General features: G+C 29.5%; 1 protein-coding gene across 3 annotated transcripts; it reads left to right on the forward strand.

Moving 5' to 3' along the window:
• Window position 1: 1 nt before the first annotated feature.
• On the forward strand, window positions 2-16,119 carry LOC143242582 (E3 ubiquitin-protein ligase RNF113A-like). 3 transcript variants are annotated; one of them, XM_076486048.1, is made up of 9 exons: window positions 2-262; window positions 1,398-1,471; window positions 2,475-2,570; window positions 2,901-3,008; window positions 6,778-6,887; window positions 10,604-10,714; window positions 12,445-12,624; window positions 13,735-13,841; window positions 15,936-16,119. In XM_076486048.1, exons 2-9 carry the CDS (start codon window positions 1,460-1,462, stop codon window positions 16,007-16,009), a joined length of 798 nt encoding a protein of 265 aa, XP_076342163.1. In that variant the 5' UTR covers window positions 2-262; window positions 1,398-1,459; the 3' UTR covers window positions 16,010-16,119. The 3 variants fall into 3 exon arrangements, with proteins under 3 accessions (XP_076342163.1, XP_076342161.1, XP_076342162.1); XM_076486046.1 differs by having other exon boundaries at window positions 9-133; XM_076486047.1 differs by lacking the exons at window positions 2-262; window positions 1,398-1,471 and adding an exon at window positions 1,474-1,606.
• Window positions 16,120-16,761: the final 642 nt, after the last annotated feature.

Raw genomic sequence — 16,761 nt, forward strand, 5'->3', positions numbered from 1 at the left:
GATAGAGGGAGAACTCTAAATATGGCGGAAAGGGAAGAGATTGCTTCATTTAGTAAATGTAAATTTACTGTTAAACGAACTAATAGAATGAGACAGAATGCTCGGAAAAGAAATAAAAGTGATGAAGAAAAGAGTATGTTGTAGTTAATATATAGATTTAATTTATTTTTAATCTGAAGTTATGCCACAGTTGAATTTCAGTTCCAGGGTATTAATATATGTAACGACTAAGATATTAACAATGAAAATAGAGGCGTTACTGGTATGTATAACTTGATTTGATTACTAGTGTGTGTAAGATAGACTATGGGTTCTATCTCAAGGCTAATACAGTTAAGTTGCGCCAAACACTTATGATGATAATTTTATACGTTTTACAGTCTTTTAGTGTAAATTAAATTATAATGTAGGCAGGAAATATTTGCATGTTTAACTTAAAAGTTAAAAGTCATGCAAATTGGCAAAGTCCAGTATATTAATTTTTATTAACTTGTATTAATGTCATTTTTGGAATAACTTTCAAACCAGAGTATCTTTAATAACGAAAATCTTAACACTATACTTTTGAGTTATATTATTTTTCAATATTCATTTTTTGTTGTTTGAATTTACTCTAACAGTATAAGACAATTGTTTTAAGAGAATTATTTAAAATTATTTCCTTAGTTACATAATACAGGTTACAGTGAAAAAAAATTGCAACTACAGTAATGTTATCCAATTTTTAATAACAAAATGTAAATATGATCTCATAATCATGTAACTGCCATATGTGTGGTAAACATTCTACTGATATTAGAATATTTTCACTACTATGTTTTTTTTCAGCATTTATATGTCGTGGCTATGATTAAAGTAAGCTTGGATAACAAATGAAAATAGATACAATAACAATAATATTATTTAATTTGTTTTTGCTACTTAATGATACTTTGAGTTTGGCCATATTCCAACTGGGAAATTTAATTCTGGAAAAACCTTTGCTGGTTAGGTTTTACTACAATTAACTGTTTTCTTAATTCAGTTAAATCTTAATTGACATTACAAATTATTACATTTAGGACTTAGTGCTGTGTCATTAAACCTTTAGATTGTATCTTGCTAAGTAAATAATGTTACATAATTTATATGTACACTGTATGGATAAATATGTGTGTGTATTATATATGTAAAAAAAACACATTGATGTATGATAGTGTTTGTTTTGTTACTATGGTTTTTTGTAGCTTAAAAATGTTTAAAAGTACTTGTAAACACAAACAAGAAAGACTTTGGCACATATCTGATAAGCATGTATAGCTGATCTTGTGTTGAGGTAATTTGTTTTCTATTGTTGTTATAATTTTTGTGCTTGCTATTAAATAGGTAACATGATTATTATTTGAATCTATTTTTAGGTAGCAGTGAAGATGAGACGACTATTGTAAGAAAAGAAAAAAAGAATGAGTTGGTTAATCCTATGATTCAAGGAGTGAGTTGTCGTTGGAGAATGTTTGGTTACAAAAACTCTTCAGGGACAAATGGATTGTGTTGTGGTTGGATGGGCAAAAGCAGAAGGTTGCTATTAATAAATTCCAGTCAAACTGAACCCTTCTTACTAATTGAGGTTTTCGGTGTTTAATTATTAGGCCTGATATTAATGGGGCATAAATAGTAAATTTTACTGTTGAAATTAAACTCTTGGGTGTTTTCAGTTGAACTGAAGATATTATCTTTTATTATAGGAAGTGTGATGTCGTGCATTTGGATTGTCATAGTTTGGATCAGTCATTTAATGTAGATAGGAACTCGCTCAGCAGCATGCTTGAGGAAAAGGACCCATTTATAGTGACGAATAAGTCACTCAAACAATGAAAGCACTGCTCTATTGCTGATAGTAAGAATAATAAAATGTTCAGGTGTATTTGTAGACATTTAAATCACCAGTGAAATGGGGTAACTATCTCCATACAAATCACTTGTTAGGCCTGACTGACAACACTGCTACCAGTGAAATGGGGTAACTTACACCATACAAATCACTTGTTAGGCCTGACTGACAACACTGCTTATACTTTTGATTTACTTATCTAAGAAAGGATATTGACTTATTTGAAAGAGTTCAGAAGAAGATAATTAGTAGTTTCAAGACATGCGTAGTGAAATTGGTAACATCACAAGACTCTTGTGGAGTTAAAGTGACAACCAAAGTTCAGTTATTATATCATTGTAGATATGTTTAGGGTATTTTAGAATCTAAGAATAAGTGATTGCTAGAATGTATCAGGGAGGTTGAGCAGTGAATATGAATTTACCAAAACCTGATATTTAAATATATTTTAAAAGGTGTTTTTAGATATTATTGTGAAATACTTCTTAACATCTCACACTAGTTGGGTAATACCAATAAACAAAACATTTGTGGTATTTTTTTCTTTTCTGTTTTTATTGAGATACAAATAAATTAACTATATTTTTTCTCTATGATTTTTCAGACTAAACTGGTAGAAAAGAAAAAAATTCAAGTTGGAAGTGACAGTGAAGAAGAGAGAGATGAGTGCAGTGTGGCATACAGGTCCAAAAGAATCCCAGTATGTTTTCGATTTGAGAAACTTTTACACCAGTTTTTTTTTAAGGCACATTTGTTTACAGCGAAAGTAGTACATATAAAATAATCTGTAATTTCATACTTTGCAGCATGAGAGGTTTAAATTTAATTGTTATATATAAATAAACTTGTATTTTGAGAAGGTTTACTAAAATACTTTGATAGTGTATGACATGCAGTTAACAATGTATTAGATATGTTCTAAATATTTTAAAATAACATATAAAGACTGTTTCTTTGGGTTTTGATTTTTAATGTTTTATATATTGTTTTTTTGTATGAGATTAAAGTTTTTGACAAAATTTCTCTGAAGGGAAGAGAGGGTCCTATCGACATGGGTGCAACTGCTACGGTTCAGATAGATACCGAGAGAGAAAATGACGCACAAGCTATATTTGAACGATCTCAAAAAGTTAACGAGGTGAGATGACAAATGTGCAAAACCTTCACATCTGTCACCTGAGTATTTTTGTTTAATGAATTTTGTATATTTATATTTCAACACGTCTGTGAATTAAAAGCATCTGAATGATTAAATATCGTTGTTTAGTTTGTTTTAGCTGCAGAGACACTCCAGGCTATGTGGAAAATTGTGCTGATTTATTTTAAATTAGGTTGAGATATTTATTTGTATCCCCACTTTCTAACTTAAGATATGACAGTAAAGCCTTGTATCCATGTGTTATTCCTACAAAAACTAGCATTTTAAACAGCACAGTTTAATGAAACTTTACAAATTATTTCCTAGGAGAACATAGAACTACTGATTTAAAGGTTACTGGTTAAATACAATCAGTGTATTAGCTAAGTTTGCATAGAGTTGGCTAATTGGACCAACTTCATTTTAAAAAAGGAATATTTACTGTAATTTTAAATTTCCCACGTGCATCTACAAAGAGTGTGGTGAGCCATTATTAAAATGTACAAGTCTGTAGTAAACAGGAAGTCGGATGTGTTACAGAGGTGTTTGTAGTGAAAATATTTCTGGAAAATGATCATACTGGTTACAGTCTGGAAAGTCATAGTATGAAGAGATGTTCATGTGAAGAATGAATATACCTTTGTCAGTCATACAGCTTGTATACTGTAGGACCTGCAAAATGTATACTTAAATTTATTTTTTGAGTATTTTTGTATATTATATTTGGTCCGTATTATCCTCTTCCGTGAACTGTTGCTAAATTAGCAACTTAAAGTAAAATGAATAGTTTGACATCAAATACATAATACTGTGTTGAATAGCATACTGTTAAAGGTTGTGGTTTGCTCACTTTGTTGTGGTTTAACTGTTTTAAGTTCTTGTTCGGTGATGTATTCATTCATTATTTAAAGCAGTTATTTCTTCATGGATCTCCAGATTTCAATACGCTATTTCTTGTTGGTTAATAACTTAAACCTGTCTCTAGGAAACCTAAACTGTGGAACTTACAGCCTGATTTTGAGTATTAATTAAGACTTAAGGGTTGTATAATAAATTGTTGACAAATATTTTGATAGATTCTTTAGAGGAAGTACTCATGATTAAATTTGCTTGAATGGATGACAACTGTTGTAAAAACTCAAGTATAGAGGACGACATTTAGAAAGTCTTCCACATTTCTCAATTAAAGTTGAATAACTTGTGATTACCATTGGTTGAATCTACAGGGGTGAACGAACCAGTCACAACATGCCCTTCACAACCCACCAGACTACTGTTAGAACAACACACACTGACGTGAAGTATTTTGTAACTACCATTGGTTGAATCTACAGGGGTAAACGAACCAGTCACAACATGCCCTTCACAACCCACCAGACTACTGTTAGAACAACACACATTGATGTGAAGTGTTTTGTAACTACCATTGGTTGAATCTACAGGGGTGAACGAACCAGTCACAACATGCCCTTCACAACCCACCAGACTACTGTTAGAACAACACACACTACTGTTAGAACAACACACACTGATGTGAAGTATTTTGTAACTCTCTCCTCTAAACTTGTGTTTCTACAACAAGCAGTTGCCATTCGTTCAGCTAAAATTTGTGTTGACAACTTATTTGCTCGAAAGTGATATGTATTAATAACTTTTAAAGAAATTAAATGAAAATGTTAACTACTTTCTTAGATTACCACTGCTCAAGAGAATTACTGCTTTATAGTTATTGTGGTATGTGATAAATTCTGTTACAAGTGGACATAGAGAATTCAGGAGAACAAATGTGTGTCACAAGTGGTTCTTTTCTTACAACCATGATTTTCAGTATTAATTATATAAAACTAACTGCAAAAGACTTAAAACACAACTTACATGCTTGTGTCTTTGCGAGTGAAATTATGAGAGTAAAAAATTAAACATTTGTGAAATGTACAGTTGTCTTGGCTTTCTTCAATTCTATAATTACACAATTTCATTAAGCACGAACAGGTTCAGGTATTAATTATATAGAACAGTGTACGCTGAACATAAAACACCAAATACATTTATAAGGAACAAGTACTATAAGACGTATAGAGTGAATTAATTAATTAATAAGATGTATAGAGTGCCTAAAGGAATGTGAAAACTTGATTAATTAATTAATTAATTAATAAGATGTATAGAGTGCCTAAAGGAATGTGAAAACTTGATTAATTATTAAGATTAATTAATTAATAAGATGTATAGAGTGCCCAAAGAAATGTGAAAACTTGATTAATTATTAATGTTTCTGTTAATCAGTGTTCTGGCTTGTAATATTATCAAAGGTTTCATTTACAATTGAAAGTGTGGAAGTCCCCAGTTTACCTCTGATCTCATAGACCTGAGAAAGTGTTTTTCCAGTTTCCCAGTGGTTCTATATTTTTCAGTGTTTCATAACTTAAAAATCTTGATATTGGCTCCTATTTATATTCAGAATGTTTGTTATAGGTTTGAAGAACAAAGACCTTAGGTCTTAGGAGAGGCTGGTGTTAAAAATATTAGACATTTCATCAGTGAGTTGAATATGTTGTGATTTAGAAAGTTATACATGTGAAGAAGAAATACCCTACATTTGGGAAGACTGGTTTTAAAACTGTTACGTATTATTTGTTGTAACAACAATGTATACAAAAGCCAACTGTTGGTCTGTCAGTCAGTTGGTTGTGCTTGATTTCTGTGAATGTTGTGAGTTACACAAGTCCAATTGTATGTTTTATTGTGAGTTACACAAGTCCAATTGTATCTTTTATTGGGAGTTACACAAGTCCAGTTATGTGTTTTATTGTAAGTTACACAAGTCCAGTTATGTGTTTTATTGTAAGTTACACAAGTCCAGTTATGTGTTTTATTGTGAGTTACACAAGTCCAGTTATGTGTTTTATTGGGAGTTACACAAGTCCAGTTATGTGTTTTTCCTTATAATACTATCTTTTTTAATTACTTGTTTCCATTTTAGTGAAATTTAATTGTTTAATTTAATTGTTAAAATAGTTGTTAGTAGCTCCTAAGTTTTGGCACTTCTATAATTTATAAAAGCCTCTCAAAGATGGAATTCCCAGGACTAAATCAGGCAGGGAGCTATGTGTGTGACAACACAGCATTATAATGTTAACCTGGGTAGGAGCTAAATAAGAAAGCCAGGAAAACTCATGTGAAAAATAATTTAGTGCAAATTTTTGTTTTAGAATTATAATGAAAAAACCCTTTGTTACAACAGACTAAAGATGTCTGTAGTGAAGTTTATATCAGAAGTGTGTACGTGATCATTGTATGTTTTAATATTTCATCCACAGCCACTAATATGTAACACGTTTACACTCCTCAGATAAAGGAGATATTATTGTTGATGATAGGTATTGGTTTCTCAAAGTTGGAAGACCCTCTGTTTGTCTTGTCTGTTTATGGGTGGCAAAGTTTCGTCTGGATCTTGGGAGATTCACATCGGAAGGTTTTGGTTACTCATAATATTTTATGGACTTATATATCAGTTTAGTAACATCTGTTGTTGATATTCTGAAGAAAGTGCACTGTTCAAAGTAGTGAACACTGATTATATGTCAGTTGTATTTTTAACATATAGTACATTTAGTTTTAAGCATATAAAGTTTTAAAATGGTTCTTGCTGGAATGAACAGCATATAAATCGAGAACCACTGCTGTTTACAGTACAGTTAGCCGTTCAGTAATACGTACTTTGTACGTGACAATAAATAATTAGTTAGGTGCTTCTCTCTACTTAAAGGAACTAAAAGAAACTGGAGATGACAAGAGGTATCATGGTATAAACAACTACATACAGTATATTAAAAAAAAAGACACAGCTCAAGGAAATGCTTCCAGTGGAATGGTCAGGTAAGATTCAGATTAGGCCATTAATATTAAGAAGTTCTCTCGCATGCAGAGTTTGTATCTTCATTTCTCTATTGGCCGACTTAGACATTATTTTATTGAAGTATTAGCTGTTAGAGATAACTGTTTTATTGAAGTATTAGCTATTATATGTTAGAGATAACATTATTGTATTGAAGTATTAGCTGTTAGAGATAACAGTATTTTATTGAAGTATTAGCTGTTAGAGATAACAGTATTTTATTGAAGTATTAGCTGTTAGAGATAGCAGTATTTTATTGAGGTATTAGCTGTTAGAGATAACAGTATTTTATTGAAGTATTAGCTGTTAGAGATAACAGTATTTTATTGAAGTATTAGCTGTTAGAGATAACAGTATTTTATTGAAGTATTAGCTGTTAGAGATAATTGTTTTATTGAAGTATTAGCTGTTAGAGATAGCAGTATTTTATTGAGGTATTAGCTGTTAGAGATAACAGTATTTTATTGAAGTATTAGCTGTTAGAGATAACAGTATTTTATTGAAGTATTAGCTATTATATGTTAGAGATAGCAGTATTTTATTGAAGTATTAACTGTTAGAGATAACAGTATTTTATTGAAGTATTAGCTATTATATGTTAGATATAGCAGTATTTTATTGAAGTATTAGCTATTATATGTTAGATATAGCAGTATTTTATTGAAGTATTAGCTATTATATGTTAGAGATAACAGTATTTTATTGATGTATTAGCTGTGAACTGTCAGGGATAACAGTATTTTTTGAGGAATTAGCTGTTAGAGATAGCAGTATTTTATTGAAGTATTAGCTGTTAGAGATAACAGTATTTTATTGAAGTATTAAGTATTAGAGATAACATTATTTTATTGAAGTATTAGCTATTATATGTTAGAGATAGCAGTATTTTCTTGAGGTATTAGCTGTTAGAGATAACAGTATTTTATTGAGGTATTAGCTGTTAGAGATAACAGTATTTTATTGAAGTATTAGCTGTGAACTGTCAGGGATAACAGTATTTTATTGAGGAATTAGCTGTTAGAGATAGCAGTATTTTATTGAAGTATTAGCTGTTAGAGATAACAGTATTTTATTGAAGTATTAAGTATTAGAGATAACAGTATTTTATTGAAGTATTAGCTATTATATGTTAGAGATAACAGTATTTTATTGAGGTATTAGCTGTTAGAGATAACAGTATTTTATTGAAGTGTTAGCTGTTAGAGATAACAGTATTTTATTCAAGTATTAGCTGTTAGAGATAACAGTATTTTATTCAAGTATTAGCTGTTAGAGATAACAGTATTTTATTCAAGTATTAGCTGTTAGAGATAACAGTATTTTATTCAAGTATTAGCTGTTAGAGATAAAGTATTTTATTGAAGTATTAGCTGTTAGAGATAACAGTATTTTATTCAAGTATTAGCTGTTAGAGATAAGTATTTTATTGAAGTATTAGCTGTTAGAGATAACAGTATTTTATTCAAGTATTAGCTGTTAGAGATAACATTATTTTATTGAAGTATTAGCTGTTAGAGATAACAGTATTTTATTGAAGTATTAGCTGTTAGAGATAACAGTATTTTATTGAAGTATTAACTGTTAGAGATAACAGTATTTTATTGAAGTATTAGTTATTAGCTGTTAGAGATAACAGTATTTTATTGAAGTATTAGCTATTAGCTGTCAGAGATAACAGTATTTTATTGAAGTATTAGCTATTATATGTTAGAAATAGCAGTATTTTATTGAAGTATTAGCTGTGAACTGTCAGGGATAACAGTATTTTATTGAAGTATTAGTTATTAGCTGTTAGAGATAACAGTATTTTATTGAAGTATTAGCTCTTAGCTGTCAGAGATAACAGTATTTTATTGAAGTATTAGCTGTGAACTGTCAGGGATAACAGTATTTTATTGAAGTATTAGCTGTGAACTGTCAGGGATAACAGTATTTTATTGAAGTATTAGATATTAGCTGTTAGAGATAACAGTATTTTATTGAAGTATTAGCTATTAGCTCTCAGACATAACAGTATTTTATTGAAGTATTAGCTCTCAGAGATAACAGTATTTTATTGAAGTATTAGCTATTAGCTCTCAGAGATAACAGTATTTTATTGAAGTATTAGCTATTAGCTGTCAGAGATAACAGTATTTTATTGAAGTATTAGCTGTTAGAGATAACAGTATTTTATTGAAGTATTAGCTGTTAGAGATAACAGTATTTTATTGAAGTATTAGCTGTTAGAGATAACAGTATTTTATTGAAGTATTAGCTGTTGGAGATAACAGTATTTTATTCAAGTATTAGCTGTTGGAGATAACAGTATTTTATTGAAGTATTAGCTGTTAGAGATAACAGTATTTTATTGAAGTATTAGCTGTTAGAGATAAGTAGTATTTTATTCAAGTATTAGCTGTTAGAGATAAGTATTTTATTAAAGTATTAGCTGTTAGAGATAACAGTATTTTATTCAAGTATTAGCTGTTAAAGATAACATTATTTTATTCAAGTATTAGCTGTTAAAGATAACATTATTTTATTCAAGTATTAGCTGTTAGAGATAACATTATTTTATTGAAGTATTAGCTGTTAGAGATAACAGTATTTTATTGAAGTATTAGTTATTAGCTGTTAGAGATAACAGTATTTTATTGAAGTATTAGCTGTTAGAGATAACAGTATTTTATTGAAGTATTAGTTATTAGCTGTTAGAGATAACAGTATTTTATTGAAGTATTAGTTATTAGCTGTTAGAGATAACAGTATTTTATTGAAGTATTAGCTATTAGCTGTCAGAGATAACATTATTTTATTGAAGTATTAACTGTGAAGAGATAACAGTATGTTATTGAAGTATTAGCTATTATATGTCAGAGATAACAGTATTTTATTGAAGTATTAGCTATTATATGTTAGAGATAGCAGTATTTTATTGAAGTATTAGCTATTAGCTGTCAGAGATAACATTATTTTATTGAAGTATTAACTGTTAGAGATAACAGTATGTTATTGAAGTATTAGCTATTATATGTCAGAGATAACAGTATTTTATTGAAGTATTAGCTATTATATGTTAGAGATAGCAGTATTTTATTGAAGTATTAGCTGTTAGAGATAGCAGTATTTTATTGAAGTATTAGCTATTAGCTGATAGTGTGATTGTTTTCTTCATACACTGTCAGATACAGATATTTTAGAAGTAAATTGAAATAGTTACATCTTTACCTATGAGTAATTTTGGTTATTATGTGACTTTCCATAATATTTTATACTGATATAAAGGAGTGTAATAAATTAACCTCTTTACATATTGTCATCCTTCACTATTGTTTTAGTGTACCATAAAGCTGTATATTAACTCCCATATTATAAAGTCTTGTTTCATTTTCATCATGGTAGAAACTATAATATTTTTATTCTTTCATTACGAAGAATTTATTTATGTTAAAATTAATAATGTTTTATTTGTTATTAGCCATATCTTGGAATTTATAATATTTTGTCAGGTAGAAGTTATGTTTAGCTTGTTATGTTTCTACCTACATATATATTTATTGTTAATTACCTAATTTAGTTGGTGGCTCTTTGATGAAAATTGAATTTAAAAAGTACAATATTGAGTTGATCATTGTTATTATTGTTCTACTTTTATACTTAACACTTGTAAGGCTGTACTTGAAAAATTGATTGTGACCTTAGTAGAATATTCCAGAAAAGGACCTATCCGGGCACCAGACAACTTGAGAGCAACTGTTCGGTGGGACTACCAACCTGACATCTGCAAGGATTACAAAGAAACTGGGTTTTGTGGGTTTGGAGGCAGGTTTAGTTTTATTGTTTAAATGGAACTGGTTCTTACACCTAGTTTTTGTGTCTTGATAACCAGTGTCACCAGGAAAATGTACATTGTTTTATCTTTCATTGTGTATTTGTTTCTTATGTGACTTAGGATTCATTTTACTTAAAGTGAGGTGTTTTATATCTATTAAATGTTAGTAGACTAGGTGTTTCATGTCTATTAAATGTTAGTAGACTAGGTGTTTTATATCTATTAAATGTTAGTAGACTAGGTGTTTTCATGTCTATTAAATATTAGTAGACTAGGTGTTTTATATCTATTAAATGTTAGTAGACTAGGTGTTTTATATCTATTAAATGTTAGTAGACTAGGTGTTTTATATCTATTAAATGTTAGTAGACTAGGTGTTTTATATCTATTAAATGTTAGTAGACTAGGTGTTTTATATCTATTAAATGTTAGTAGACTAGGTGTTTCATGTCTATTAAATGTTAGTAGACTAGGTGTTTTATATCTATTAAATGTTAGTAGACTAGGTGTTTTATATCTATTAAATGTTAGTAGACTAGGTGTTTTGATATCTATTAAATGTTAGTAGACTAGGTGTTTTAAATCTATTAAATGTTAGTAGACTAGGTGTTTTAAATCTATTAAATGTTAGTAGACTAGGTGTTTTAAATCTATTAAATGTTAGTAGACTAGGTGTTTTATATCTATTAAATGTTAGTAGACTAGGTGTTTTATATCTATTAAATGTTAGTAGACTAGGTGTTTTATATCTATTAAATGTTAGTAGACTAGGTGTTTTATATCTATTAAATGTTAGTAGACTAGGTGTTTATCTATTTAAATGTTAGTAGACTATGTGTTTTATATCTATTAAATGTTAATAGACTAGGTGTTTTTATTTTAAAAACTAACTGTAGCTCTAGTATCTTTAGAAGCACAGTGAAAGATTGCAAATGATAGATTTACTAAGTTATCAAATGTTGAAAATAGAGAAAAATTGTATCTAATCCTACAATATTGTAGTATATTTTTGGTACTTAGGTTTTAAAATACTTAATATACTTGCACAGCTGACAAGAAAGAGAGATTTAAAGAAGTAAATATTTAAAAAATAATCCTGTCTTTTTTTTCATTTTACATTTTCATTGTTTCTTAAGAAGATTTCTATTGTAATTCTCATTTAAATTTATCTCTGTTTTTAAACTCTTTTTATGGATGTAAGGTTTGGACCCTCTCAGATTTGAATTTATGGATGTAAGGTTTGGACCCTCTCAGAATATAAACATTTAAGGAAATATTCTTTTTTAGTTGTGGAGGGGGGTGCCACATAAGTGGTATTAACCTCTGTTTTCTGGATTTTGGAAATTTTGAAATTTAACCATTAGTTGTTGAGGTTAAAATAGTTTTGTAGGTTTTTACTTTTAAATTCATATGATGATTTTCAGAGACATGTAAAAAATCATAATGTGGGTATTTAAATTTTGTTATACTATAACTTTCTTCTGGGAGGTGAAATATATTTGGGGCTGTCAGAACTGTCAGTATTGATTTATTTGAAGACTGACACAAACACATAGGTAATCTTTTAAAACATGTTGTCGTGTGATTCCTACTGAGTAATTTAATGGCTCTAAGAGACAGTATAGACTGTGAGGATTATTTGTTTTATGTTAAAGAATGTGTCATTAATACTGTTAACGTATGATGCAGTATATTGTAATTGAAGAGCTAATTTCCACAGACAGTTGTAAGTTCATGCACGACCGTTCAGACTACAAGCACGGTTGGCAAATAGAATTAGAGATGGCTAGCCACACTTACGGCGAGGAGGATTCGGCTCGTTATGAAATAAGCTCCGATGAAGAAAGCCTACCTTTCAAGTGTTTCATTTGCCGTGAGTCTTTCAAAGATCCAGTGGTCACAAAGTAGGTAGAAGTACTTGTTTGTACACTATAAAATAAACAAACTACATTTCCAGTTACGCTTCTCACACTCATTTGCTTTTAGTTGTTCACAACTCGCATGCTTTTTTAGTAAATTTCATGAAACTCTTCACTAGAGTCGTTCACATTTGTTGGTAAGTCAGAGCTATAAACTGAACTCAGTTAATGTGATGACAGGATGGGTATTATTAAGCTTTGGAACACACAGGTTTTTCTAAAACTATTTGCTCATTAGATTTAATGTCATTTGAAATTGTTTTTATTTTCTAATTGTAGTTTAACTATATATATATATATATATAGAATATTTCATTTATTACTTAAGAGACTATTTAATTTGTGGCTTTTTTGGAAGTAACTTCTGAAATAAATTTCATATTTAGGTAATAAAATAACATTTTTCACTGCTACAAAATCAAATGTGAGAGGAATATAAATCCACATGTTGTGAACTTTTTAGTTTAAGCTATTTTTCATTCTGTTACCTATTGTAACATTCATTCTTACAAAATATGGCTTTTTGAAAAGTGTTTTATAAAAGACAAATTATTCTATATTCCATAAAAGACATTTTAACTTTTAATGATTGATGTACTGTTGGATTATTATGTGTAACAAACATTTCAGGTGTAAACATTACTTCTGTGAAAAATGTGTTGGATTATTTATTTAGTGTGTAAACATTTTCAGGTGTTATTATTAACAAACATTCTGTGAAAACTTCTGTGAAAATGTTGGATTATTATTAACAAACATTTCAGGTGTAAACATTACTCTGTGAAAATGTGTTGGATTATTATTAACAAACATTTCAGGTGTAAACATTACTCTGTGAAAAATGTGTTGATTATTATTAACAAACATTTCAGGTGTAAACATTACTTCTGTGAAAATGTGTTGGATTATTATTAACAAACATTTCAGGTGTAAACATTACTTCTGTGAAAAATGTGTTGGATTATTATTAACAAACATTTCAGGTGTAAACATTACTTCTGTGAAAAATGTGTTGGATTATTATTAACAAACATTTCAGGTGTAAACATTACTTCTGTGAAAAATGTGTTGGATTATTATTAACAAACATTTCAGGTGTAAACATTACTTCTGTGAAAAATGTGCACTGTGTCACTACCAGAAGTCCAAAAGATGTTTTGTGTGTGGAGTCCAGACAATGGGTGTCTTTAATCCAGCTAAAGGTTAGATAACAACTTTATCTTATAATTTTTTTTTCTTTGCCTCAATGTTTTGTGTGTCGAGTCCTGACAATGGGTGTCTTTAATCCAGCTAAAGGTTAGATAACAAGTTTATCTTATAATTTTTTTCTTTGCCTCAATGTTTTGTGTGTGTGGAGTCCAGACAATGGGTGTCTTTAATCCAGCTAAAAGTTAGATAAGTTTATCTTATAATTTTTTTTCTTTGCCTCAATGTTTTGTGTGTGTGGAGTCCAGACAATGGGTGTCTTTAATCCAGCTAAAGTTAGATAAGTTTATCTTATAATTTTTTTCTTTGCCTCAATGTTTTGTGTGTGTGGAGTCCAGACAACGAGTGTCTTTAATCCAGCTAAAAGTAAGATAAGTTTATTTTATAATTTTTTTTTCTTTGACTCAATGTTTTGTGTGTGTGGAGTCCAGACAATGGGTGTCTTTAATCCAGCTAAAAGTTAGATAAGTTTATCTTATAATTTTTTTTCTTTGCCTCAATGTTTTGTGTGTGTGGAGTCCAGACAATGAAAGTGTCTTTAATCCAGCTAAAAGTAAGATAAGATAAGTTTATCTTATAATTTTTTTTCTTTGCCTCAATGTTTTGTGTGTGTGTGGAGTCCAGACAATGAGTGTCTTTAATCCAGCTAAAAGTAAGATAAGTTTATTTTATAATTTTTTTTTCTTTGACTCAATGTTTTGTGTGTGTGGAGTCCAGACAATGGGTGTCTTTAATCCAGCTAAAACTCAGATAAGTTTATCTTATAATTTTTTTTTCTTTGCCTCAATGTTTTGTGTGTGTGGAGACCAGACAATGGGTGTCTTTAATCCAGCTAAAACTCAGATAAGTTTATCTTATAATTTTTTTTTTCTTTACCTCAATGTTTTGTGTGTGTGGAGTCCAGACAATGGGTGTCTTTAATCCAGCTAAAACTCAGATAAGTTTATTTTATAATTTTTTTCTTTGCCTCAATGTTTTGTGTGTGTGGAGTCCAGACAATGGGTGTCTTTAATCCAGCTAAAACTCAGATAAGTTTATCTTATAATTTTTTTCTTTGTTTCAATGTTTTGTGTGTGTGGAGTCCAGACAATGGGTGTCTTTAATCCAGCTAAAAACTCAGACAACTTTATCTTATAATTTTTTTTCTTTGCCTCAATGTTTTGTGTGTGGAGTCCAGACAATGGGTGTCTTTAATCCAGCTAAAGGTTAGATAACAACTTTATCTTATAATTTTTTTTTCTTTGCCTCAATGTTTTGTGTGTGTGGAGTCCAGACAATGGGTGTCTTTAATCCAGCTAAAGGTTAGATAACAACTTTATCTTATAATCTTATTTTTTTCTTTGCCTCAATGTTTTGTGTGTGTGGAGTCCAGACAATGGGTGTCTTTAATCCAGCTAAAGGTTAGATAACAATTTTGTATTGTAAATTTTAATTTTTCTGTACCTTGCGTATCAGTTCTTGATGGTTGTTATGTTATTTATCAAGTTTAAATTGAAGAAATTGGTATTTGTTTCAAACCTTTTAAATGTTAAAATAATAATTATTGGTTACTGACATTCTGGATAATAATTATTGGTTACTGACATTCTGGACATTACTGGTTGTCCTCTGTATTTCGAATTCATATCAATCCAAGTGCTGACAGTCCGGTTCCTCTGTTCCATTAGATTACTTCAACAAAATCATTTCAATGGAATAATTTCTAAAACTAAAAATAATGTTTTAATAAACATAGAATACATTTAGAAGTTCCATTTAGTGATTTCAAAACTTAATGTAGAATTACCCTATTGAATATTTATTGAATCATAATAATAAAACATGTCTTTAGAAACCAGTTGCATGCTTGTATCACATTTAGTGATTTCAAAACTTAATGTAGAATTACTTAATGTAGAATTACCATATCTATTGAATCATAATAATAAAACGTGTCTTTAGAAACCAGTTGCATGCTTGTATCACATTTAGTGATTTCAAAACTTAATGTAGAATTACCGTATCTATTGAATCATAATAATAAACATGTCTTTAGAAACCAGTTGCATGCTTGTATCAGTAGATTAATATTATACTTGTTGTTTGTACAGACATTTCGGCACGTTTAAACTCGCAGAAGGAAGAAGCCAAAGAACTGTCGGCAGAAAATGAAAGCTCAGATTAGAATGATTTTATCATCTCTGTAAATATGTGTGGAAGTAAAACATATTACTCAGCATGTTGTAGTTTAACCTTTGTTCATAATAAATGTGAAGTCATTGTGTGAAAAACTTATTTTTGTGAACAATTCTCCTTCGTGCTTGTACATTATTTACCATATAAGTGATTTAATAGTTTGTTCACATAAACATGGGGAAGGTTTAGTTATCCATTTAAATAATTGTTTATTGTAAACAACTTTATCTAACCTTTTGAACAGTTCTACACTAATTTTATTGTCCGTGGTTACTTATGATCTGCAGTAATTTCCACCACACAACTCATTTATTGTGTAAACAAAACACGAATTTAGGTATTTCTTTCATAGTTACAGGACATTTAAAAGGAGTAGGCCAACAAGTCATTTTATAAATAAGTAAAATCATAAGTTAAATGGGTTTGTCTTCAGTGAAATTAGTAATTAGTTAGGTAGTTAGGGTCTTTTTAGAAATCTCTTTTGATCTATCTCTTCTGTTAAGTAGTCTTTGTTCTGTTACATTTGGAACTATGTTACTCCTCTATTGATAACCATCTTAAAACTGAAATGTTCAACATTTGTCATCCTGCTTCATCATACACATGAACTTGTTTGAGTTGTGTCTGAAATAATTACAGTTCTTATTCTGATTTCCATGTTTTCTTCAGTTGAGGTGATTTAGGGGTGGGTGTTTACCAGTTAAGGTAGCTTAGAGTCATGGCTTATAAATGTATGGTTTA

The sequence above is a fragment of the Tachypleus tridentatus genome, unplaced genomic scaffold (assembly GCF_004210375.1).
Source record: "Tachypleus tridentatus isolate NWPU-2018 unplaced genomic scaffold, ASM421037v1 Hic_cluster_2, whole genome shotgun sequence".
Taxonomy (NCBI): Eukaryota; Metazoa; Arthropoda; class Merostomata; order Xiphosura; family Limulidae; genus Tachypleus; species Tachypleus tridentatus.

Excerpts from the sequence above, each read along its gene's own strand:
- LOC143242582 (XM_076486046.1), top strand. The coding sequence starts at position 22 with ATGGCGGAAAGGGAAGAGATTGCTTCATTTAGTAAATGTAAATTTACT. Across the intron at positions 3,009-6,777 it reads GATCTCAAAAAGTTAACGAG|GAACTAAAAGAAACTGGAGA; the intron begins GTGAGATGACAA and ends CTCTACTTAAAG. Across the intron at positions 10,715-12,444 it reads TTTTGTGGGTTTGGAGGCAG|TTGTAAGTTCATGCACGACC; the intron begins GTTTAGTTTTAT and ends TTCCACAGACAG.